This window comes from Cyclopterus lumpus, chromosome 9 (assembly GCF_009769545.1).
Source record: "Cyclopterus lumpus isolate fCycLum1 chromosome 9, fCycLum1.pri, whole genome shotgun sequence".
Lineage (NCBI taxonomy): Eukaryota > Metazoa > Chordata > Actinopteri > Perciformes > Cyclopteridae > Cyclopterus > Cyclopterus lumpus.
The window spans coordinates 15,727,990-15,755,927 of NC_046974.1; the positions used below are offsets into that span (position 1 = coordinate 15,727,990).

The 27,938-nt window shown below is 40.6% G+C and overlaps 1 protein-coding gene across 1 annotated transcript in view; it reads right to left on the reverse strand.

The window, feature by feature from the left end:
* Positions 1-2,488: 2,488 nt before the first annotated feature.
* Positions 2,489-27,938, reverse strand: part of LOC117736372 (GDNF family receptor alpha-2-like) — a 41,179-nt gene continuing 15,729 nt past the window's right edge. Inside the window, 6 exon segments of the mRNA XM_034541671.1 lie at positions 2,489-2,976; positions 7,225-7,367; positions 10,427-10,567; positions 11,534-11,646; positions 21,248-21,414; positions 21,416-21,627. Of these exon segments, the coding sequence (XP_034397562.1) occupies positions 2,839-2,976; positions 7,225-7,367; positions 10,427-10,567; positions 11,534-11,646; positions 21,248-21,414; positions 21,416-21,627 (914 nt within the window). The 3' untranslated portion in view covers positions 2,489-2,838.

The window sequence follows — 27,938 nt, forward strand, 5'->3', positions numbered from 1 at the left end:
ATTACTTTTTACTGAGAAAACTATACACTACGTATTCTATACTTTGAGAGTAATTTAGAGCAGCTTGGAAAATGTGTAAAGGTACAATTCAAAAGGATTGCAGCATTGCCAGCCCAATATCTGATCAAAAAGAGCTGCTTATTCCTTTTGACAGCAACTTTTGACTGTTTTTAAAATCCTATGGTAGTTTGAAATGTTGACTCTTACAAATGTGGGATTTTTTATTGTGAGACTGGTGAAAAAAACACCAAAAGGAAGTGCTTGTACTTTGATCATGATAGTCACCATGTCTTTTGACATCCAAAATGTATATATATATATATATATATATATATATATATATATATATATATATATGACCAAGCCAAAACATCAAACATGGTATCACTTTTCAAATTAGTTGAATTTAGCTCTAAATGAAAAAGTGTTTGACATTTCATATACAGAAGCCCAGAAGAGTAAACACTGTGTTTTAGGAAATCACTGTAATTCATGCCAGACCTGACCACACCGTGTATGATGCAACTACGGTGACAATCTGTTCCCATGACAAATTGAAAACCTTTTTTTTTTCGAAATCAGCCAGCAACATAACGCTGTTTGGTTCCGTAGCATACATTTCTGTGACACGACATTATACTTTATGTACCGCCTGAAGACATGAACATTTTGGTGGAAATAACAGTAACAGTCAACATTGACTCACTGCAAGGAAAATATGATGTATGTATAAACATACAAAAATACATCTGGCTATACAATGTGCCCGTGGTATATGTGATCCAGTCAGAAGGATTAGGTTAAGATTTGTAATATGACACTCACATGCCCATAGGTACATTGAAGAAGATATTGGACTGGGTATCCAAATGGTAAGACAAATGGTTACAGCAAATACCATTTTCAATGTACATAAAATAATCTAAACTGATCCTTTAAGAATTACACAAATTAATACTTTTTAGACCACAAACAAGTTATTGTGTGTTATCGTAAGCTTTCGAGGTGGTGGTGGGCAGATCTTTGGATGGAGCCACACTAGCTGTTTCCCTGTTTTTCTATTCTTTATGCTAAGCTAAACAAACCAGCTGCTGACAGTAGCCTAATATGAGAGTGGTATCAGGGTCTGTTATCATATTTTGTGACGTCACCCTAAAAAACATTCTTAAAAACAAAATGTTCAATTTGAATAAAGTGATTGAGCAGATTAAATGAGTCAGTCTATTTTTGTTAAATCAACTTTCTTTAATGAGTATCGCTCTTCGGTGTGTGCCTCCTTTTGTGTGCGGCAAGCACCTGAGCTAACAGTTTTTTGACCACAGTGTTAATGTTGTTTTTGAAAGGCTAATAAATGTCTATTGAAGCTGAACATTTTGTTAGATTTTTGTTTGATAAAAACACATTGTGCATTTTCACAATTATTATTTTGTATTCTAATATTTTTTAAGTAAATAGATATGGTCACATATGTAATTGAATTAAGATCAATGCTTTAAAATGATATATTGAAAGAAGGACAATAGAGTTAAAAGGCTGCGTGCAGGCTGTACTGACTCAAAAACCCCTATAGTTAATTACACTGTGCATCATAACCTCTGCTCTCTGAGGGGGCAGAACGAACCTCCACACAGGCAATTTAAACTACTCCTTATAAGCTACTTTTCTCCTGCATTGAAACATCGATGGTCACACATTGCAATAACTGTCCACACACACTCAGTGAACACAGTATGATACTCACACACAGGTTATGGCTTTCCAAGCAGTTTGCGCTTGTTTAATTTCATCCCTGTATACATTCTTTGTGATCAAACCTTTATAGACAAATAGAAACGCAGATAATGAAGACTTTCCATTAGTACCAATACAGAGTCACCTTAGAGTACAGTCATGTCCATTCAAGGTACTGTAGATATCATTTGGTTTAATGAAAGAAAGAAAAGTGTTTACTATATACAGAGAAACAGAAATATACACATGTGCAGGAGGACGTATGGCGCACACCCGCAGTCACTTACAACATTTCAATTGACCAAAGGACCGTTACGGTTACGTTACCATCTTTCGTTCTTTTCGCCGCCTGCTAAAAGGTATACTGTAGCACTCGAATGAAAGTACTTTACGGTAGATTGAATATGGTCACGGATACTATACCAACACTTAAAACACTGAGTAGGCTTTACAGTTTAGAGTTTAGACTAGTGTTGAAGAGACATAATGTAATCACCCCATCCACGCCCCTAAATTTGTGGTCTGTTCATCCAAGAGAAGATTAAGTCAAGAACCAATTCGGGACCCACAAAAATGTAACTGATAGCAGAAATATGTCTCTTTCTCTTTCTCTCTCTCTTTGTCCTTTCGCTTTAACTCTACCCCATTTACCTCTTGCTCATTCCTTTTCTCTCTGTAACCATTTATTTTCTGTCAATCCTGTCTCCTTTTAATTATGTTGCTCACTCCCTCTCTCCCTCCTCTATTGAGAAAAGCGCAAGCATTGAAAATTATCAGCTTCAGTCCTCCAGGATTTTGTGTCTCAGTCTGAGGGAGAGTCCTTCCCAAAGAATGGCTTTCATGGCCTCTTCTACCAAGGGTCCTTTTTCAAGCCATGTGCTTTATCACAGTTGTGGTCCGCCCGAACATTACATCAAATAAACAACAAATTCACAATTGTAACATTTTAATACTTTGCACCTTTTTTTTTTTTTTCTGCTTTCATAAATACCATTTTTGTCAACTGCTCAGAGATTCAGTCTTCTTAATATCAATCTCAGAAATAACACCTTCTGCTTTTGGGATCAGCTTGTGGGTGGATGACCTCTTTTTCTCCTCCTGGCGCTTCTATAAGGCATGCTGGGCCAGGACCAGAGCCAAAGCCAGGCTGGGAAGCAGTGCCCAGACATTGGCACACAGACAGCCAGTGTGATCCTCTGGCAGGCCTTGGGTTTTGCCCAGGTCACCGTCTCTTGGTTCAGGATACTGGGCAGATAGAGGGACACACAAAGGGAGAGAGACATGTAAAGGTTAGACATGACTCAGACACTCGTGTTGCTTCTTGCTCTGGCATTTGATGAGGGAAAGGAGTAGGAGGCGACAGGAAGGAGGTGAGACAAACAGGGTCAGAACTGAGGAGAAAACGAGAAACAAAGTCAGAAAGTCAGAGTAAGAGTGAGACATTACATGGATCCATGGCAGACTTACTTTGGCACAAACATTACGTTTTTGATCCACCAAATGTTTTGATATGTGAAGCATATTTCAATCCCCTGCTTAGTATGCTCTCTGCTTCTTAAACAAGTTGGCAACAAAGGAAAGCTTCTTTTTTTATTAAACTCTTTTAGGTTGTGCCAGCAATTCTCTAAACAGTTTTTAAAGCTATCATTACTGACTTTATTTACAAGAACAACATGCTACGAAGCCAAACACACACTACAGAAGCCAACAGCAGCTGTGGATTTCTTTCAATATTTCATAATGCAAAAATTACAGCAAGCAAAAGCCGAACAAAACACTTGCAAGACCCCTTTTATGGAGTTTGACTGTGCACAATCATAACACAACAGTGTTTATTTGTATGGACAATAGAAAATAAACTCATGTACAGAGTGCAAATAGAGAGAGAGAAAGAGACATGCACTGTTCACATAACGGCAGAGGGCTGGGGCAACACAACGGTCCAGATATTACAGTCCATGGCCTCCAGAGTTTCAATGCCACATACACACTGCAATTGCCTTATTATGTGCTTTTCCATAAAAATGTTAGCATTTTGAATACTTTTTCAATTCCCTCAGATTCTTGTGACACAAAGCATAACCATTTGCCTCGAAGTTAAAGTAGTCTCGCTCAATTTGTAGAGGCACCATTTTCAGTCCAGCACAGCAATACAGAGGCACATCATAAGGAACATGAAACATTTCTTCTCCTCCTCCTCCTCTTCCTCCTCCTCCACCACCATCCCCTCAGATCATCTTTACCAATGTAACCTTTGCAGAGATTGCACTTTGGTCTATTTCCCTATACACAGGAAAAACATCTACTCCGATGTGATGTACCAGCACCGTATTTTCCAAAATAGCTGCAGTTATCACAGTACCTGGGCTTGTGAATTCACACTCTACAAAGAAATGGTTAAATGAGTTGCCAAAAATAGGGGGGAAAACGCCATGGGTAGCTTGACAATGCACCAAACGCATCCACATCTAAAAGCCAATTAATTAGCAAGGGCAGTGATGTGTGACAGCAGCCTGTTGACATGAGTCCAGATCTCCGGCTGCAGCCAATATCCACACGTACACTCAGGCTTATGAAAAGGTACACACACACACATAAACACACGTTAAAAAGCACAAACACATGCATACAAATGCATACACTGTGACGGAACACAGACAATGTCAAAACACACACTTATTTACTGATGCTTTAACACATGCACGAGAGAGAGAGGATGGAAACAGCCTGGAGTATTTATTTAAACTGTTGATAAGAAAGTTTCCCACTTGTCATGGAACAGGTTAATACAATAGGCAGCCAAGGTGTTTATGATCACATTTACAGGTCTGGGCTGCATTTCCCAAGGCAAGTAATCGAGTAACTCTCAGCTGAGTGGTTTCAGTCCACAATCAATTTCACTCAATTTTGCTCATAATCAACACATGGCAGTGACAGTGTGGGAACATGGATGACACCAGGGGGGGTTACACATACAGAGGTTGGTTTGTATTACATTTAAAACGAAACTTGAAATGCAGTAAAAACGAACAACTCCTTGTTGACATTAAAACTGAGATTACAAAAGACACACAATCTTTCTTATCTGTGAGACCTCGACCCATTGGGGGTTTACAATATCATGGAACAGAAACATGTTAGTATATGGGAAACATATTGTTTTTCTCCATATAAACAAAGCAGGACTTGTGATGGCTACACCGCTGACTTACAATGCTCAAAGGACCAAGCATCATCTCACATATTTACTCATTGAGCATGGGATAAAGCCCACAACCACTAGCAGTGACATTTATAATAATGATGCATATAAATTAGAAGACAATACTCTGAGAGAGCAGTATGACTGACATGAGCAGGCTTAGTCACGGACCGCAGATTTTCCTAGGCCAGCTCTAACTGTGCTTCGTATTATAGATCATCCTTTAGTGTCATGGCCGATCATCCATCCATCTATTACAAACCAGATGTATTCTGTTACCCAGACTACTTGTACACATGTGTGTATGCAAGTGTGTGTGTGTGAAATGTACGGCCTTGGACAGACAGTCTTCTGCCAAAAGGACTCCATACCATAACAACACTCCCCCAATTTATCTGCCATGGAAGTTTGACAAGTTTTAATTGCCAGGCATAGTTGTCTGAAAGCGCAGAGTGGCCCAACATGTCCCTACCAGCTCCCTCTCTAATTATAAACTTCCTGCTTGAATAATCACACGTCTTATTGTTTCCTAATTACCATTTTTACAATAAAATAAACACCACGCTGCAGTGAGACAGGCACAGAGCGGTGCATCAATACTGACATACACACACACAGCACCTTTGGAGAAATCCACCATTCATTTCCTCCACGTCAACCTCTCTCTCTCTCTCCAACACCTTTCCCAAACATACACACTGTTATTGTTATCAGAGGTGCTTATTAATGAATTCTACTCTTTGCAACATTTATTTAAGGTTTTCATTTGCTGTCTTTACTATAATGAGGGTTTCTGCGTGAATACAATACCGCATGTCTCGCGTGCATTGTGACCATTTAATGGCTGTGAAAGCCCCTGGAATTACTCAAAATAGTTGTCTTAATGGAGGTCATTCATTCAGCACATACATTTGCATTCATAAACACTGCATGCTGCTTTGATTTTGTGTATATCTGTAATAGTCACAAAAAAATTACATTGACAATAACATAAGCAGCAGCGGCGGCAGCAGAAGGATTTACAAAAGACAGTTTTAGTCAGCTAAGTTTGGTAACTGGGTCTCCTGCATAGGTGAAAAACATAATTAGTTTTACACCAGCAGGCTGCATGGCACATCTAAAATGCATCTGTAAAACAGCACAATGTTGTGAAAAATAATCAAACTGAACAGCCAGATAAAAAAAAAAAAACATCTCCTTTGCCCCAAAGTGCAGTGAAAACGTCTGACCTGTTCAGGAGAGACAGAGAGAGAGAGAGAGACACAATAGGGTCCAGCCATTTCCACATTTTATTTAAAGAGAAATTACAGTTCTAAAGACAAATATGTGTGCATTCCTGCAGCACAGCAAAGAGTGATATTTTTCTGCTCTGCACGGTGAACCCAGTTATAGCAGAGTTCACTGCAGTCTTCAGTTGAGACGGCATTTAGCAGAGTACAGGCCCTGGGCCAGTACTTTAGAACCTCTAATCCAGATTAAAACCTCCACCTCCCATTTATTTCACTATTTCATTGTTGAGAGATAAATATATATTTCAACCAAATGTCATCATATTGGATGTAGCATAAACGGTCTTATCATAAAGGGTCTCTTCTGATGTGCCAATTGCCTTTAACAAGCATAGAGATTGAATGTGATGTTAATGTGTACAACATCTTCCTTTCATGGAAGGAGAGAGGAGTGTTTTTGTGGTTCTTCTTGTCTACCTTGTCCATTTTAACAAATTCATGCAAGGAAGTTTCTGGAAACTTATGGAAAATGTATCAATATATTTGTGCGTCAACAACAACAAATAATAATGAATATGAATTGAGAGGTATAGTACTAGATACAAGTTTAAGAGTATTCTTTTGCCGGCTCTATACATGGCAACAGCTGAGCCGGCAGGTTGCAGCTAACGATGCTAACAGCGATAACATTGCAAACTATAGCAAAAGTGCTCGCAGAGCCAACAGTGTTAGCTGATAGTAAACTGGAGGGGGGGGTTGCTAGGTTTCCACAATGACGCTGTCAGTCGGGATGGCGTTATCAGCTAAAACCGCCGTATCACCATTGTGGCACGCTCGAATGCATGAATATGCACTAAAAGCATGTGTGGGGCCCTGCTATGTCAACAAAACAAGGAGAATATGAGATTACAACACATTTAAATAGAGCGTTATCATTCTCTGACTTCAGTCCACTATATCTTGACATAGAAAATAGTTGTTTGCTGCTATAACAATGGTCTGAATGTCAAAAAGAGCATTTGTAATATCCCAGAAATGAATCAATCAACGCAAACCATTTACCTTTGGGATGGTGACAAAGGGTGGTTCTGAGGTGCCTGTCGACCAATCCGACCCCGTTTTCGTAGTTGCTGAGGGACCAGGGACAGATGCATTCTTGTTCTGCATGTTGTCTATCCCATAACCGAAGGCCTGAATAGCATTTCCTGCAGGGACAGAGATATAAGTTATTGGTTGTGCACTTGCCGTCCCAGCAAGAAACTATAGCTAGCAGACAGCTGTAAGTCAACCTCTTGGTCCCCTGCCCAATCTTTGGCAAACGAGTTGGGCGTGTGATTGAGGAAGGAGGAAGTAAAAAGAGTAAGGAGAGACACTCTGCATCGTCAGTAAGCTTTAGAGTTGAACTAATCAAAAACATCAGTCAGAGATTTGTCTTTCACTGCGCAGGCCGCGCAGGATTGTTATGTCTCACAATATACCAATATATGTTTAATATCTTAAGTTGTGCCTTTTTTTAATGCCTAACCTGTTTTATATATTAACAATAAAGTAATTATCCTTCTATTAGCAAATCCTGCGGAGACACAATGGACACATTTATCAAATACAACAACATTACTCCATGGGCTCATTACAACAGCCATTCTCAAATTGCAACATTTGGAACAAAAAGTGGCAAAATGTCCGCACTTGAGATGATCAATTTGTTTGCCGACAGTTGTACACTCGGAAATGGAATCTGCTAAAAGTAGCAAATCAATCAACTCTAACAGAGGACAGCAGCCTGTGTATGCATATTAGTGTTTTTGTATTTCCCTGCAGATGCACTGTATGTATGTGTGTAATTTTGTATCTAAGTGCATGTGTGAGTCTCTGCAAAACTGTGATAAATCCCTGTTCAGTCAGCTTTTCAGCTAGATATGGTAAAATAAGCTGAGTACCTTTTCACTGCTCATCCGTTTTAAAAACGAGGAGTGTTCCCTTTGTTCAGCCAGAGAAAAGGCAAGGCATGTAATTGCTTGGCAACCACCTCCATTAAAAGGTCAGCATGCAGAGATGATTTTGAATAGATTCATGTGACTGATCAAATTCAAAACATTCCCAAACTAAGGAGAACAAACAAGATAGAACACATTTATAATCTGATGGACACAAACACAGTCCTTAGTACTCCTGATGCATGGCCACAGATTATTTGTCTCTCACATCCTCTGTCCACCTACACGGTGTTGCACACCAGCCCACCTACTGTACAGCAACACACACACACACACACACAGATACACACACACATACACTTGCACGCCCAATGCATTCATAAGCCCCCTTCATGTTTCTCATTCTGTTCTAAACAGGCGATTGGGGCTGCTGCTAGACAATAAAAGCACAGAGAGGAACAGAGATCACCAGTGGAGCCTAGCAAGTTAACATGCTAGCGGTGAAGAGATGGTGAAGTACTGCTGAGACATGCGATGTTACGCATCTGTTTGTCAGGGTCGTCTATCGCTAGCTATCCCCCTACAGATGCTGTAAGATGGGGGAAAAAAGTCATAAATCAAACTAGTTGGCTGGAGGGTCTCCACACAGGATGTTTTACTGCACCCAAGCGTTTCACTGAGTGATTAAGCTCATTGCCAATAGCAATTCAATTTTTTAATGACTCTGGATAAGTTTTCCTTTAACCCCTGGGCATAGCATGCATTGCCCTACCTGCAGGGACAGATGGAGTAAGAGAAGGGGAGGAAAGTACAAGAAGAGCAGAAACAGAGGGAAGTCCAGACTATGTTTGAACTATTATAATATCCTTTCACTGGAATGTTTTATGTTGGCCTTCACACGCATTTGACTAAATGTTGAAACCATTCTTCTATTTGACTATTCCCTTGCTTGATCTTGTGAGGAGGAAGTGGGAAAGAAAGAGCAGATAATACATGATTTGTCTAACACTTAAATTGCAATGTGCTTTATTTTGTCTATCAAAGTAAAAAAAATAATAATCTGCAGAAACAATGAAAGTTGACAGACAGGTGCAGAAAGATTTTACATACATCCGCCCCCCCCCCCCCCCCCCCCCCCCCCCCCCCCGAGCCCCCCCACACGCACACACACACACACACACACACACACACACACACACACGTATATGTATGTGTATATTCTCTTCCACGGTGTGACGAAGTTTATCGCCTGTTCCCCTTGACTGCAGAGAGGAGATGCTGCATTTTGTGTTATTTTTCAAGACGCCTCCTCAGCTCCCAGCCTCATCCCTCATCCTGCACACTCAGCTAAAACGGTACCCCAGCAATCTATTGAAATGGTCTGAAAGCATTATCCACACAATGGAACATGTTAAAGGCAACGGTGTCTTGTAGCACTGTTGACACTGCTCGCTGCGCCATAGCAAGGAAGGAGCATCCTGTATTTTTTCATCACAGTAAAAAAAGCATAACGATGTTTGAGGTAACCACTATGTCATGCTGCACCCTGTGTGTTATGCATCAGATGTGCAGATATGTATTTTAGCTCCTGTAATTATTTCATTTGTGCTAGATCTGTTCCTTTTCATGACATTTCTCTCCTGCAAGGGATAAGCCCTTAAACGCTCTCAGATTGAATATTAAAATGACATGCAAATGGTTTCTTTTGTATTAAAGATCTTGCCCAAAGGGGGGATGAGAAGTGATAAGAAATGACTAGTTTTTGATAAACTAAGAACATTAAATTCCAACTTAATCAGTGGGTAAAGGAGTGTCAGTGGATGAGATATATCAAACTATGTTGAGACACATTTTCATAATGTTCCATGCAGCCATAAATATGTTCATTTTTTATTTCTTATTTTGTCATAACCTAATATCAGAAATCATTTCAAATTGTCCGTTTAATTTAAATAAAATGCATTGATTAAAATGGAAATCAACGTAATTGTCTTTTGACATTTTAATACCTGGAAATCTGAAGGGTATCCAGCCCCACCTCTCATTTCCATATTCAGCCCTCCCACCACCATCGTTTCCTTAACAACATCACATCCAGAGTTATACCACTGAAGACCTCTATGACATTGAAAAACAGAATCTGCTAAGAGACCATTAAAGTTGCATTAGATTGAAGTTCATGGCTCACTCTACTCTCACATGGCGGCAAGAGTAACTACCGCATCACACACTGGCGCTCTAATCAATATTATATGACTGCTGGACCCCTATTGGCTACAACCCCATTTCAGATGCATGCACAGTATCCGTGTATTGGGATGGCTCACTTAGGCATGTGTTATTGGTGAAGTACCGCAGGAAGTTCATACATTCCTCTTCTTGGTTTCCACTGCCCCTACAGGTGCACGAGGGGGAGATGGTCCAGTTGGAGAAGCTGTTGTCGACATAGTTGGGAGTCATTTCTGTTCCTGTTAGGGTACCCACACAAAGACAGACACAAACACAAATTACATATATTGGGACAAACAGTTATGGGTCACTAATGGACTACATTCATTGCAAATAGTATATAAAATGGACAACAAGATGTTAGTCATAGGAATGGGTTTGCACAATTTAGGTTATGGGAAGGTGAAGCATTCTGTAATGCTTTGTTTTTGATGTAAAGAGGCCATTATGTTATGAATATTTTTGCAAAGTAGGTGCTTTAGGAAGTGTGTGTGCGGTTTGAATATAGCACTGCTGTACCAAAACATTTTACTTTTCAAATGTCTTTCTGTGTCTATGCTTTCAGCTGGAGTCAGGGGTGTTGGATGCACTTTGTGTAACAAGAAGCGCCATGGCATTATCACTTCATACTGTGCCAGTTATGACACATGGTGGGGAGGCAGTGACTGATACTGAAATATGGACACTGTGATATTTTTTTTTTAATTTCATGTAAATTTGAATTTGGAACTCTTCATGAACCTGGTGATGCAACCAAGGTGCTGTTATCAAACGTTGGCTGGGGTTTAATAATGTGCATGTGCCATCCAGGCACATTGTTTGAGCAACATTTACTATGCGCAAACAGATGGTCATCAAGTGTTTTAATTAAGTAAACACTCTCTCTGTGCCTCTACTGCCTAATTACTTCTGGTAGTGACCTGATGTCCAGTGTGCTGGGGGAGATATTAGGCTAGGAGGGGGGTAACTCTCACTGCTCTGTCTGCTACTCATGATGAAAGTGAAGCTAGATTAGACTGCCGTCGCACTAACTATGACCATTACTCTTTATCTTACCATGAATATAAAATGATTGTGGGTTTCGGAGATGAATGTGCATTTATGTAAGTCTCCCGTCATATCGGCCTCTGCCCCTTTTCTCTCTCAAACACACAAACAAACTCTCACTCCATCACAGTGTCATCCACAGCCCCGGCTGTACTGACCAATGAGCCTTGCGTAGGAGGCCAAGCAGGCCTGGTGATTGTCTTGGTTGGGGCAGGTGCTCATTGTGTGCGGAGTCACCCAGCAGTTCACCTTGTAATCAGCCAGCCTAGACCTGCACAACAAACATGAAGCACATTACAGAGGGAAAAAGAGAAGCAGGCACTCAGTCACGAGCATATAACAGATGAACACACTTACACAAATTCAAAGCACAGGGCCTAATCTTTTGGCACTATTTTTACTCTGGAGCATCTGGCAATTGAGACCAGCATCACACTGGAAAAGTATATGAAACATCTGTTTGCGGGCTGCAACAACAGGTGTCCTGAATAGCAAACCAGGTCTCACGCCTCTGTACCAACAAGCTATTTACTACCTTCACAGAATGCAACATAAACCCTGTGCTAGTTCATTTGTTTATGGATGAGAAAGATAGCATGTGCCTTATTTGGCCGGTACAATGCTTATCCTAGACATCTCAACTGTTTTCCAAACTCATTTTGCCGACAAACCGAGGGAACAGATAAAAATAGTACGTTTTGTTTCGGTGTGTGTTTGTGATAAGAGCTTTAAGTCTGTGGAGGGCCCCAAGGTGGCATTGCTAATCCACTTAAGTAGGTTTATTGGGAGTAGCGTGTGCAAAGTTGCTCTGTCTGTACTGCTCACATCACAGCTGCCCACTAAGTGAATCACAATCCATTGCACATTTCTCTCTCTCCGTCTTTCTCTCTGCCATGACACATTCATTCTGGCCTGGTCTGACCACTTTTTGCAACCATAAGTTCAAAAGTGCTGTAACAGTCCTCAGGCTGTCTTGTCTATAGTGAACACAAACACGCATGCACAGACACAAAAACACAGAAACAGGTTTAGTATGGGCAGGAGACTGAAAACATGTTCTGGTTTGTGTGCAATTAGTTGCTAATTTCTGGGCAACTTGTAAACAACACTTGATTTGATACTATTATGATTGCTGCTCTGATAGCCTTCTCTATATAGCCGTGTGTTGCCATCCAGATCCTTAAAGTGTCATAATCTCCAGCCAGTGCTAGGTACTAATTGTTTCTCACAATTATAGGATTTGTTCAACGGATTGAGAATGATCCTTATTAGCCTTCTTGCGGTGATACCACTCTCACGTCTGCACCGTACTGTATGTAGCTGAATGCTGGAGATGGATAGCTTAGCTTTGCATAAAAACTAAAAACATTGGGAAATAGCTTGCCTTATTTGGATATGATGTTTTAATAAGTGAATTTTAAAAAGATGATAGTATTCATTATTTTTATTTCAAGTGCATGGTTCAGTGCATCTGTCTTCAAAGAAAGTTAAGTTTTAGCAAGCAAACCACTTAGCTAGGTTTAGGAACTTGGACCTTGCTGAGAAAAGCAAGAGCTTTTTTTGCATTGCATTTCCCAGTGTTTTTCTGACAAACTAACAACCTCTAAGCTGGAGTCAGACATGTTTTAAACAGGCCTCTGATTCTTCTGACAGAGCAGTTAGACTTTTCTGCTTTTAAGCTATGCAACTGTCCATACTAGACACATCTCTTGTGCCCTCGGCTCATGTTGTTCTTTCTTTTGCTATGCAAGGTGATTTCTTGGTGATGGTCTCTTTCAGGTAAGTAATTTCCCCAAAGAATCACCTCATGGTAAAATTCTACAAACAAAACACCTTTAGATACATATTTTCTCACAGAATAACAACCTGTAGTTGACCACATATGTGAATAATGTATTTGCATGTATTTTCACAGTCTGAGATACTTTGACAAATGCATCTACAGCATTGTATTCATGCACTGAGCAAGACATTCATGTTAAATAACAACAACAAAGTGCTGATGGTGCACACTGCATGCAACAGTAAATTAAACAGGTAGAATGTTAATGTCAAAGACATTTACATACTGCCCTTGACTTTAAATATGCATTGCGGCTGTATCACATATTTGACCTTATACAGTGTCACCAGTTGATCACTCATTCATCATTTTGTGATTTTTCTTAAGGTTCTAAAAGAATTACATTAGATCAGATGTGTAGTAACGGTATTAACCTGTGTGTTACCTGCAAACACTTAATCTATGCTTGGGGACATTGCAATTCAGGAAATGGAGGGTACAGTTGGCCATTATACAGCCTATCAGAGAGAAAGAGAATGATAGTTCTTCTGTTGTTGGAGCAAGTTAAAGACCAACGTGTACACTTATGCTGGATCTCAACTCAGAGACAAGCAGATTTGGCTGAGGGGGAATAGGGGTGATAAGGTTACAATCTCTCTGTCTGTCTGTCTGCATGCCTGTCTGTCTCTCTCTCTCTCTCTCTCTCTCCGTCTTTCACTACAGCACTACATATGCAGCCAGTGTGGTGTGATGGGCTTGGGCCTCCAGCAGCAAACTCAGATTCACTTCATTACTTCAACTCCATCTCCATCCACCCTCCTATCAAATCAGCCGGAGAGTCTCTCAATGTGACATGCTGCTAACATCACATCTAAAGCCACGGTTCAGAAAACGGGATGTGCATGGTTGCTCTTTCATGGCTGCAAAGACTGACACAGCATGCACACACACGCAAACACCCGAATAGTGATACACAGTGCATAATGTTAAATCACAGAAAAGAACGAACACGTACACATAAATACAAACCTATCCCTCTCCACACCTGTCCTCCTCAAAGCCCGCTCTCATCTATTCCTGCTCTGAGTGAAAGAAGGCACTTGTACCCACAATCATGCCACAGATGATAAAAAAGACACAACAGACTCACAGAGAGAGAACACCTTGTGCATCCACAAAGAAACCTTTAGAACCAGATTTTGCATTTTTTAAATTTCTTAAGGGCTAACTTATGGGATTTCTTTGGAGGAAAGGCAAAGAACACAGAAGATTAAAGGAACTGAACACGCACTGTGTTTCTTTTTAGATGCCGAGCTCTTTCAGACAATGATGGCTTAAAAACAGTAATTTAAAGTTTAGAGAGGTGTCCTGAGTGTTCAGACAATGGTGTTCCAACACCAGGATTCAGCAAATTTCATGGCTTCCACTGGCTTTCCATTATACCTCGGCAATGCACCACTCGCCGCTGAAATTACAGGCTGTCTAGCTCAACGGAGTTTTATGGTCATTTCAGCCACTCAGCCCCCAGGGAAGTGGCAGGGGAGCCCCCACAGAGGTAGACTTCTTTCGACCAACCTGACACTTTAAACACAGTGATTCGGCTGAGCAATGAGTGCCTGTCCATCCAGCTTGGCAGTAATAGAAAACTAATGGCTTTTTATATGGATTCTTATTCCTATCATTTGATGTCTGTGACAAACAATGTGACTAAAATCAGATGAGTTTCAGTCTTGGAAACCATTTCCTCATGAAGGAGGAGGGGCGGAGGAAAACAGTTATCAGACTCCAAAGACTCTAATAGCTTCCTTTCTTCATTAAAAACAACAGTCTTTTGAGAGCCCTATCTGGTTTAGAGACTTCCTCCCTGTGCTCTGTCTACAAATATGAGTTCTTCTACGGATGATAATTTCTGTTAAATGGTACTCCTCTTCACTCTTATCACTTCCCCCAGTCTTCAGAGAGGCTTTAGAAACCGTATCTCTCGCTCGTCTACAGAAAGCATAACAACAACCATGACACAATCGCTGCCAACATAATTGCAGTTACATGAAGCAAATGAGAAAAAACAAAAGATGTCTCTATGCTATCCTTTGCTCTCCCCCTCCCGTCTTCTCCTCTGTTTTGTGCCTCCGACCTTATCTCTCCTCTCCTCCTCTCTTCCTCCTCTCCCCTCCTCTTTCATTGATGTCCTGTTTGTCACTGTCATTTTGTATAAACTGATTTGACATTGCAGACTTCAGTGTTCATGTGCAAGCTCCCAACGAGGGATATTTGCCCCTGGTTCAATCAATAACCTTGTGTGTCGTTTTATCACTTGAAGTTAAATAACAAAGCAAACATTAAATCTGAGATCTGACTATTACCTACTCTCTTTTGAAACTCTGAATATTCGACGTTGTGCAGCATGGTTCATTACATTTTGACAATTCACATGAAAAGCTTAAAATACAGCACTGACCTGTACATAGAGTGCTACGAATATATTTATATTAAAAGGACACAACATATGGCAGTAATATTTTTCTTTCCACTAAAAGGCACTTTTACGATTTGTACCGCGGCATTCTGCTTTTGCTTTCACACTTTCTGCTGGTGGTTTCTTTAGCTCTGGTCAGAGTTGATTGTCTATTTTACCCACAGCTATTTTCTCTGTAATATGCCTTGACAGAGGCCTGCCTTTTTTTGGCAGCACTGTACTCATTGGGATTCCAAGTCAATACTCTAAAAGGGCAATGTGGACAGATGGCATTCAGTCAAAAACAGGGCAGTTTAGCTTATCTGTCATATGACACAACCTTTCGCCCCCTTACTCAGCAGAGAATTGAAACCAACAAAACTGCCTGGTGACACAACCCCCCTGCATTCTTAAGCAGAAAATCCAATGTAAAAGAACACAAGCAACAATCAGAATTTTTTTGGGGGGAATTAACCGAGTATTTTGTTTTATTTTGAAACATTTACTTATGCATGATTGCCGTGTTCCTTGTTTGGTGACCCAAAAATGGGCTTGCATGTTATTTTACTTCTTAATTTTCTCACGCTTCTGTCTTGCCCCTTCCCTAGCAGATGTTGTACAACCCCTACTGAATGTTATGTCATTGGGATGAAGTTAAATCAAGCGGGCAACACACACAACCCAATGCGGCTTGTTTGGTAAGGGGGCGAGTAGATTATTCAAGGTTATCTGAACTCCGTAAATGCTCTCCGAATGAGCCAAACAGCCATGCCCAAGACAAAGTGTACATGTCAATCAAATGGATGAACTGTTCCTAAAAAATTACAGCATTAGCAGTATTCTGTAGTTACTAGCAGTAATTAAATAGCTGTTAGCCACATATCAAATAGTTGTGTGGGAAACGTAATTAAGGTTGCAGCCATCAATGAGACTCGTTAAATACAAAAGGAGTTCAGAGTCAGAATGATGAAGAGTGAAAGAGAGGGCCCTAGCTGACAGTTGAAACCGCACATTGACCATTCTGTAGATACGGTAGAAGTCCTATTGATAATGTTTGCATTATTAATAGATACAATACAGCTGGCAGAAGAGATTGTAAAGTAAAGCATGAGGCCTAGTAATGGCTGCAGTTTTTTGCTATACCATATCCCCTTCGAGTTTAATGTTAGGAAAGTAAATGGGCAGATACTAATCCATGTATTGGAATTAAATGCATAACTCTTTCTTTCCAGCTCTCATGTGTAGCCAGCAAGCTAAACACGTCTCCACTGAAGTTAAAGCCTGATTAAAGCCGAACACTGCAGCAAACTGTACTATGTATGAGGAAAAGGTCACTAGTTGACACATGCTTGCAAAACCAGAGCTTTGCACAGAAGAGACACTTCACTCTGATAAATTGAATTGTAACCAACTTGAGCACAGACTTTTAAAGGTAGTCTCCAGAGGGAGTGAGTGTATGTTTTTATACTTGTGTCATATAGTGGTGCAGGAATGAGTCAAAACTTGGAGAGGAGTTCACATTTCAGTACTTCCGGTTCTCAGTCTCGAAGTCAATGGTTTAAAAAAAAAAAAAGGTCTGTGATTAACACACGCTTAAGAGATTTTAACGTTTTTTTTTTTTTTGAGGATAACATTTTTGATTTGTATATACCCAACAGCTTTCTGTGTCTTAAAAAAGACGGTGTAGTTAATTTATAGCCTTTGCTATCTTTAGCTTTTTACTCCTCCAGATGGCATTATTGAAGATTATCTTTTCAAAACTTTATTGTCTAGTCAAGCGTTGCTTCTTCAACAGGCTGTTTGATTGGCAAGACTTGGTTTTACATAAGAAAATAGAATAAGAGGTTAAAATCTGTGCTAATCAGTCAATACTATTATAATAACAATGGATCAATTGACAGGGCTTGTAAAGGTGTTACATTCAGAAGACTATAGCAGCTAAAATATTATTGATATGTGGAGATTGAACGGAGTTGCAGAAGAGTAACGGCAACATTTACATATCCAGCTACGTTTATGCACTTATTTGTTGATTGGAAAATCTATTTCCACATAGTCAAGTCTCGGTTGCTCATTTCATCATAGAAAACTGTCTGTATGTGTCAACGCGAGGTTAGTGTGGGTGGCTTGTGAGTAGGCTACGGGTCCTCACAAGGACAATAGCCCAAATGTGTGTGTGTGTGTGTGTGTGTGTGTGTGTGTGTGTGTGTGTGTGTGTGTGTGTGTGTGTGTGCGTGTGTGTGTAGAGAGTGTATGTGAATTTTCTGTGAAAAAGGTGGCCAGGTACAGATCTAGCATCTCCAAAACTGGGTCAGGTTACCTGTATAGTGTTCGATTGACTCTCAGCTCCCCACTTTGATAACCAGTAGCCAAAGAACTCAATCAAAGAGCAACCAGTTAGGGGGATATTAATTAAAGATAGAAGTGTTGCATTGATCCTCAGACAATCAATACAGAACACATACAGTACACAACTCAATGTTCTTTGGGTTAGGCTTCATTGGGCTGGTGTTGCATTAACTGACATAGAAATGGATAGGGATTGTCTGCTTTCATATATGCATGCAGACACACACACACACACACACACACACACTTACACACATGCTCACATGCTCACTACCCCAAATCTGTGGACTCAGAAGTCCCAAATGAATAGATGTAGCATCCATTGGAAGGTGAGAACACAGAGTGGAGAAGCTGAGAGGAAAATAGCAGAACAGTAACAAACATGAATTTATTGCCTGTTGTTTATCTAGGATTATAGAAGAAAAATAATGTAATAACTGCAGCAGAAGTACAACCAGGTGTACAAAAAAAATAGGAGCTACTATATGTAATGCTTGTTCTCTGTCCATCTACAGTCCCTAGATCTCAAGAGTATGTCACAATTGCCTCCACATGAGACCAGGGAGAGAATGAAATCTTCCAGTGCAATATGCCACTACAGCCCAAGCCAAAATGATATATTTGAAATCCTTTCAAATATTTAGTTGTGGTTTGTTTGAGCTGTGGGCTCCACCTGGAACAATCTGAACAGCCTTTAAAAGGTGAAATTCCAGCCAATCTGGCATTCAATGTGATCTCAAGGTCTTTTTTCTTTAGGTAGAGCAAGAAACTGTTGGTCATTCAAGGTCTAAATAATAAAATATATGAGTACACATTTTTAAATCTCTTTTGAGCCGTGACCCTCTCTTCACCAGAGTATGTTGGTGGGAGCTAAGCTTGTCTTTGGCCTGCAGAGTCTGCTGCTGAGACATAGCTGTGTGACCAAACCACTGACCTCCAACCCGCTGCAGTAGCTTTGTGGGCCAGATCGATTCGGCGACCCTCCCCCATCTCTTTCTCTCTCGTCATCTCTCCTTCCTTCTCTCCCTCTTCCCATTCCCTCAACCTCTCTCGATCAGTCCCTTGTGTTAAAATGTAATAGGATTGGACTAGCTGAGTATCCCCCGTTTGGAGTCAGACAGGCGTCCCCAGGGAAACCACTACTGTTGTTGAATGATCTTCCCTTGCTTTTTATCAACACATCTTTGAGAGTGAAAAATGGAGCCAAGGAAAATTTCCTCTGGTATTGTACATGTGTGCTGTTTAAAAAGTGTCGGAGGGCTTTTTCTAGGGTTTATTCAAATGTTTTTTTCACAAAACAAAATCTAATTTGTGGACTTTTAGGCCATTTGCATGACAAATACATTTCAAATAAAAATTTCTTGAACAACAAACTGAAGGTGCAGAACCAATTAAGAACATAACGTGTTGCTAAGTGCAATATCTCAATAGATTATCAGATTAAATAACAAGGTCAGTGTTTCCAAGGTCTTATACATCAACCTGTCCTGTGATGATGCCTGACATCATTTAACAGATAGAGGACATTGAGAATATCTCACAGGATGGTCGTCATTGTGGACACCTCAAGGCTGGATAAAATCACCAATCAGAGAACACTGTCAACTAGCACCTCATCCAACTTTAATTGAATCGACATTCTCTTGCATGGCAGCACTTATTCACTGTAGGAGAATACGCCACCCAAACAGCTGATTACTAGAGTCACATTCAAGCTCAAAGTGGTTGTGCATGAATGTGTGCTTTTTATGTGTATTATTGCTCAGTGATTGTTGGTCTATTGGTGCGCAGGCCAGCGTGGGTCCATACTATATGAGTGTGTGTGCGCTCATCGAGCTGTTGACCTCAGTGGGGCATTACCCATCCGCAGATAATGAGCTTTAACGTTCTATTTCATCTTTCTCAATAAGGAGGTGCACAACAGACATCCGAGGGCCTAAAGGTCAAAGGAAAGCAACTCTGCCTGAAAACAGATTACACAATGCAGGCAAGCAAGTAATTATCAAGGCAATCATAAATTGGAGAGGAGGCAATAGAGTTCCCCTACTTTATCAGTGTGGTGGTTGGATGTAGTGTTGGTGGAGAGGAATTGGGTTTTTGCCATTAATGCTCAGGCTGCTCTGGCTGCTAACCTCTACAGAAAAAGGTTGAATGTGATGTGCCATGTATACACAAGGAATTGTTGTACATGGCTTGAAAGACTAATTTGATTTCCATGGGGCTGTAAATCATTCTTCTAACAGAAGCAAACATCTCTGCGCTTTTTATCGCCATCTTTCATATTGTAGAACATAATATTCATTTTAGTGCATGAATACAATGAGATGATAAATGTTTTGCAATGCATGCTGTTGGTGGTTGTGTCAAGACCCGTCACTTATTGTCACTAAATTGTATTACCTGCCTAATCATCTGTCACACTGGGGCATGAAAAAGTAGCCAAAAGTTTCCCCTTCTTATAATTCACGTGAGTATTATTTTTAGTAGTGAACTTTCAAGGGTCTGACACTTGGTCAAACTCCATTAAGCTCACAAATGAGTTTTTAAATGCTTAGAATTATTCAAATGCACCACATTTTTATGCTATTAGACTAATGAACACAGACCATATCTCCTTCAACTGACTGGATATGTAGACTGTTGATGGCCAGACACAGCACATGGTTCTGGGGGATATAAAGATCTTGACAGCAGATTTGGCTGATTGTGCAACCGCTGTGTTTCACCTGCTCTCAGCAGCACTAACACAAGGGAACATGTCATGGCTGGGTAGGTGTGAATTGAATCGGGCTGCTTGAATTCAATAGAGGCCCCATGGAGCTAACGTGATCCACTAATGTTTTGTCAGCCTAATTGAGCGTTGTCCCTTCAACTTAGCCTCACATGTTCATTCTGCGCTTAATAGCCACAGATTCCCTGAATGACTAATTACTTCACTCACTAAAGTTACAGCAGAGAAATATAACATTTTAGGATGTCATGGTAGGGAGAAATTGGCTGTCAAACAGGAACTCTCTCCAACACATGGATTCAATTTTCTTTTTTCTCATTTCGATGAATATGAACAGACGTTAATGAATCTTGAGATGTGTTTGCTCGTCTCATATGCACCGCACTGAAATATGTCCATCAAACCAACATAACAAAATGTACTGACAAAAACGCAAACATTCAAGCCCATGAAATGAATGTCTGCCCTTCCACTCCTCAAAATACACACATACAGTACAGTTTTGCCCTCACGATCCCAACGCCTTCCACCCCCGCTATTTCCCTTTCTTTCACCTGCAGAGAGAGTCCTGGCGGCAGACCCTCCGTAGCTCCAGACAGTTGGGTTTCTCCTTATCTTTATAGGAGCAATCGGGCACGACTGTCTGCCTGCGTCTTTCGGCGCAGCCCACACTCTGACAGGGACAGAAGAGCAGTCGGTGGCTGAACTCAGGTGGCACGCGGGTCCAGGAACAGCCTCAGCGCTTTGTGGCAGCGCTTCTTGCTGCACGCTTCATCCTTGTTGGGGTCCTTCTTCCTGCAGGTAGCGATGTAGGCGGAGCGTTGCCTCTTGCAGCTGCTGTTGAGGTTGCAGGCTTTGGCCGCATCCAGGCAGGGGGTTGCAGTTTCTTTCGGCGTCGACACAGTTGAACCTTTTGGGGCCACTGTGAGCATCCCTGTGTCAGAGTATACAAAGGAGAGAGAAAACTCAGTGACTTTAGTGAACCTTTAAATTAAAAAGAGATGTCAGACATGTATTTCCAAGAGCAATGATCTTTGTATATGTCTTTGAGATTGGTAGTATTTAAGCAAACACAACCTGGATGAAATACAATCCCAACAGTTTGACACAAATACTTCCATTGATCCTCTGACTCAACATCATTGATTTAGTTCTGAGTTTGCTGTCGGCTCAGCTGCAACGTACGATCAACAAATAAAACAATAATCCTCGCAAATCTAACCATCGGGGAGTTCATTGCAAATGTTAGAGTTGAACGCTGGAGGAGACTCTTCAATATCATCCAACACAGGAGGGATGCCTGCAGCTATCCAACATCCACTCTGACTGAATTATTGATTCAGTATGTTTCAGACCTTGAGTGAAATATGAATGAATTAAGCAATGATTTCAAATTGTATATTTATAAATTATTCACTTCCAGGTGATAATATGATGTGATTATAATATAACATTATCAAGTTGTCGTAGCGAGTTGCCTTGATTGTATTCATGTGCTAATTATTATAAAATGTTTTCTATGACTAAAATGTAAGGAAAACACCGCTAAAACAATCACACAAGATATTTGAATTAGTTAAATGGGACGGCTTGTAAAGCGAACAAGAGTCCTTGGGAAAATATTGACAAGAGCACTTATTGATGTGAACACTGGTTGGTGGGAAACAACACTAAATACTGTAACATCTGCCCAACACATGCTCAAGGACTAGGCAAAGACTGGTTCAAGTACAAGATTAAGTTAGATTTTCTCCTGTGTAATCACAAAGTGAAACATTGCAATTACCCCTCTGGCTACACATCATATTTGTTGCAAACAGATTATGTCATTAGGCGTTTTGAGATACTTCATATACCACAGTGGCAGTACGATAACACACTCTTTCCTGAGATATACCGCTAATAAAGCAGGATCATGTTCACTTGTGGCACCCCTCTCTTGTATTCCGGCTTTATTAGAGACGTTAACCTCCCTCCCCTGTAGATAATGATATTTCAGAGGTCGTAGCGGTATGGTGACACCCAGAAAGATTCATCTCTTATTCAACAGAACCAATCTCACTCTGTGTCTATCAGACAGCAAAGCAGGGAGCAGGAAAAAGACCATTTATTTGAGAGATTCTGGGTTGTTTCCAAGTGGTGTATCTCACATTATCAATCCTAGAAATGGGGATACATAGAACAGATCACATCACAACTGGGGGATAAAAAATAAGCAAACCCCCCAAATTAATGACTTTGTGGTTTTTGATCACATCAGATAAAAGGAAACTCACTGCCACAGAAGAATATCTGGACCTCATCACAGAGATGAAAGCACATTTAAACTTTTCTTTCTGTTAACCAGGGATTTCATTTAGCTTAAGGAGGTCAAATGTAGCAGGCATATGATACATAGGCTACATTCAACAGATGTAAGTGTTCAAAATAGTTCTCTTTTTTTTAAATGTTTGCCACAGGCCGCCACGGGAGAACCTTCCCTTCTTTGTTCGAAGAATAAGAGCATTAACTTTCATGACTCCTATCAGAATAAGACATCATTGTATCAGTAATTTAACTTGTTAATTGTTGCACTCTCTGAGGGGAACAGATAAATGATCCACAGCAGATGTCTGGTAGCATTGCAAGCTCAGTCTTGTTAGTGTAAGGCAGACAGAAATGTGCTCAGATCATGTATTTATGCGACAGTAACAAACAAAAAAGGATGTGAGACAATTAGTCGACATTGTCAAGAAGGAGCAGCTTTGGTGATGTTGGTTCAACGAGCATCAAAAAAATAGCTGACTTTGGCGCCGCATGAAGTGGCCGAAGCGGGGCCAAGTTGTACTAAAGTGGGCCATGCTTGGCTGAAGCGGGCATGAAGAGGGGCAGTGAGGTCCAGCTGGAGGGAGGCTAGCGGAGCGGCTGTCCAGTGTTCAGGCTACGTTACAGTGATGGATTGCAGATCCTAAATCTCCCCTGGCCATCTGCGGGCTCTGATGTGGGCCACTGGGGGGTCCAGGATAAAAAGAAAATAGGAGAAGGATGAGCTACAAAGATTTATCTGACCAAGCAGGGCTGAAGCCTCTTTTGAGGGATGGACAGGTTTTTACTACCTCTGATTGGGGAGCTGAGATTGAATTCTGTGCTCAACCCAAAAAGATGTCCTGGGGCGAACATAACACACAAAGCCCACTCGATGGCTCCGACATGCTTACATACAAACAGGATGATAGCAAACGTATGTGGAGAAGAGGAAGGAAGCAGAAAGATGGGAGGGGAAATGTGCACTATTGTTTTGCAGTGTTATAATTGATTTTTCCAAGTGCATTACAATGAAGGTTTTCAGCAAACATATTCTGCTATAATGCGAGGAGAAAGGGGTTGATAGGCTAATGATACGAGTACAAAAATGGAAAAAGCTTTAAGAGGGGAGAGGAGACTTGAGCAGTTGATTGCAGCAGCTGATCATGACGGATGGAGAGATGAAATAAGAGGACACAAACTAACAGATTGGTCAGCCACTTAGAGAGACATGCTGGAGAGCTTTCAATTAATACAGCCGAAAGCCTCGGAATAATTAACCCAGCCCATCAGCAGTGCAATCATAAACTCATAGCACCACAATAGTTGTGATGATATGAGCATGTCTCTCATCGTACCTTGCTGACTGTTGTCCTATACATTAATGAGTAAGCGAGGCACTGACTGTATGAATGAACAGATAAATGGGCAGGTGTCCTCGTTGATTGATTAATGGAGGTATTAAACACAGCACATCAGTGTCATTAAGGGCAGGAAAAATCATTAATAATGTTTTTCGTGTTATATGTTAGCACCTGTTTGCTGCCAAGTAAACTTAAATGAATATTTGCAGATATGTTTAATGTGTGCATGAAGCATAATGCGACATATTCATTTGGGTAATACAACACATGAATTCACAAAAACAGTTTAAAATGGTGCTTGGTCTTAGGTTGTTTACTCCCAACTACCTTGTGTGCCGCGAAAGAAATGCGATCTCATAACTGTTTAGTAGATGTCAACAACAGTTAAAGCATCGCTTTTGGAGATCCCGTCATTTGACTGTAAATAGGCTTTTAATAGGGCTCTTTACTCTATGGGTATCATAAATTAGACCCCACTGATGGCAATGTAGTGGAAATAACCATTTATTCTTTCCTCACTTATAATACAAACAGGGAGAGACAGAAAGAGAGGCGATGGAATAGAGAGCGTGAAAAGAAAAAAAAGCAGAGGTAAAAATGTGAGATAGATGACACCTATAGGGAGATAGGCGGGGATAAACTACATAAGGCCTGTGTTCCAGTGAGAAAAGAGAAAGAGGGATAATAACGCAAAGGAGAGAGGCAAGGGAGGTGGACAGGGCACGTGTGAATGAGAGGAAGTGGATAAAAACGTAAATGTACTCTGTATCTTGGATTTTGATGCTTTCTTCCCAAAGAGTAAGGGATCTTCTTTCCCCGGTAATTGCTCTCAGTCAGCCTAATTTGAATTCTGCATTTCATATATCATCCCATACTCAAGGGACACTGCTTTGCAGAGGGGAGTTCAGCCCAGGTTAGGAAGAGGCTCTTGGCTCCGGGTATGTTCTCAGTAATTAGGAAAGGTGCCAAAGTTTGAATTTAATACGGCCCTGGGTGAGCGTGAGAGAGCTTGTTAGGGAAGTGTTTAGTCCGGACCCCGAGGAGCATGTCAAGCATTTCTGTGTCAAAGGGCTCATCAGTCATTAGCTCTGTACTTTGGGTCGCTATGGGGTTTCCAGAGGGGTTGAAGAGGGTGCACTGGATCTACAAAGTCATCTCACTAATCTCTATTGAGCAACGTATAGACGTCATCAGAGGAAGACCGGCGGAACTCGTCAAGTCTTCTGTTCTGAGGGATCATTTGAATGTTACCTCTCAGCATGAAATTATTGCCGCAAAATTAACCAGTGTAGCGGATGAGAGAGTGAGGGCAGATAGAGAGGATGAGAGATGACAAATATTTGTATGTGAGAATAGAAAAATGTGTGTGCAGAGGTGGGAGAGGGCTGTCCAAAGGAATTTTAAATCATTGTAAACACACTTCTAAATACTTGAGCTGTTTATGAACGTCTGTCTTCAAGTTGAGCTTCCTCTGGTGAAATTCAAAGCATGAGCCTCCTCAGTTTTAATATGCATGCTGTTTAGCTCCGTCAACCGTCACTGGCAATAATGCAGAATGTAGTGAAATAATCAGGATGTGTGTGGTGGTGAGCCTACATAATATCAACAAACTGCTTCTGTGTTCATTATCACTGTGCAAGTAGAGAGTATCTAAAAATACTAACAAACATGTTCTGTGGATTATTCCCTCTTGTTTAATGCAAACTTGTTAGAAAAATGCTGACTCCAACAAAGGGTCTCTGGTGAGTGAGCTTCGAACAACAACTCTCATTGCTGACCCACAGAGGCAAGCAAGGCCTGGAAACTGATTAGAAAATTCACACGGAATAATGAAGCATGTAAACAAAGTAATATTAATACACACAGCCACAATCACAATAATACACAAAACCAATCTTGCACAAACAAGCACAGGCAAAGATACACTCCGACCCCTAATAACCAAAAAACCTGACTGAACGGATGGAAATAAAGATCTTAGTGCTTGCCTAAGTAATAGTAATTGTTATGAGGGCAATGTCAAAATGTCAAACACACTAACAGCATGCTGAGCACGGATGTTTCACTGGTCCTTTTTTCCCCTAGCTGTAGAAACAGCTTTCTGGGTTTAATTGGATGGTGGGCACATTGAGCAAAGAGGTGAGAGGCTTAGTGCTGGGAGTTAGAAGGTCTAACTGGGATGTTAAACTTAATTCCTGGAGGGAACCTTGAATGCAGGATGCTATGCTGCCCTCGGTTCCTAATAAGTTAATTAGCTCAGCGTTGGGTCAAGAGAACAGAATATATTTCACGTGGAGCATATTAACAATTACAGTTAATGATATCTTGGCATACTGTATGTCATATAGAATTCATCTGGGCATCAATTATTTGGGTTTTGTTGCATTGTGGAGGAAGAATTCTCCTCCACATGCTTCACACATGTCTTATTGATTAGGCTATTGATTGTACAGCATCCCTGCCTTGAAACTATGAAAACAACGGTTATGCATTGTTTCCAGCATTTGAGTGTGATGACTTGCTGCTTTTTTGTTTTCCATCACAACTGAATATCTTTGACTTTTGGACTGTGAGTAAGTCAAGTTTCTGATAATTCCTAGTCCAAAAACAATGGATCGATTATTACAGAAAATAAGTTGCAGAAAAAGGTTTCTGCATTCATCAAACAAACGAGCATGAGCACATCAGGCAACAGATGTAATTTATTTTCTGAACTATAAACTGGGGGTGGGGAGGTGTCTGTCATTGGCAGGTGTGGGATTGTAAGCAAGACACATGTGCCTTCTTGTAGCATCTCCCCGCTTCATCGTTTTGTTTGATTTTGTTAGATTCCCACTGGCGTTTTGTCCAATTTCATTAGAGCAGGGAAAATATGCATTAATATTAATTGTTGCGCACAATTCTTATAGCAACTAAAGGGGTTTGGGGTCGAGAACTGTTTATCAATAGATTTCCTGTGGGAAATACTCACTCACACTTTATCATTTGTTGATGAAGATTGTTCATGAGTTACATGAGTGAGTATTTCTTTTTGCAAGGCTAAATATGCCCTATGTAGCTAAGCTTTTCACTGAAAACAATACTGTTACTGTAGGAGTCCCTCAATGTCAAGTCAAGTAAAAAAAAAAAAAGACATGTAATGAGGAGGTAGTCAGGAGTTCACCCTTGACAATAGGTGTTTTTATGAACTGGTCGGAGCATGCCAGAATACATTTTTGTGTCTCTCTTTTGACAAAATTACTGCAGTAACTGGAAAGAAATACAATTTGTACTACAGGATTGGCAAATACAGTCTTGACGCTCTGGATTGGACCTGTTTTAGGCTTAAAGACTAAGAAATAATTATAGATATGTTGATAAATGGTGGTAAAGGGCAACTCTGCGCAGTAGTAATAAAAAACAAATACAATAATATTGTACTGAGGTGCTAATGTTTGTTACAATACTGTTATTGCTAATCCTGGGTTGTGAAGCAGACTTTACATGCATCCTTTGCTGCAATAATATATTTTGATAGTACTGTTCAGACACAGATACTAAGGATATCTATTATTTGTCTTTCTTTTGATCAATCACTCACTACAATGGCTGCAAGGCA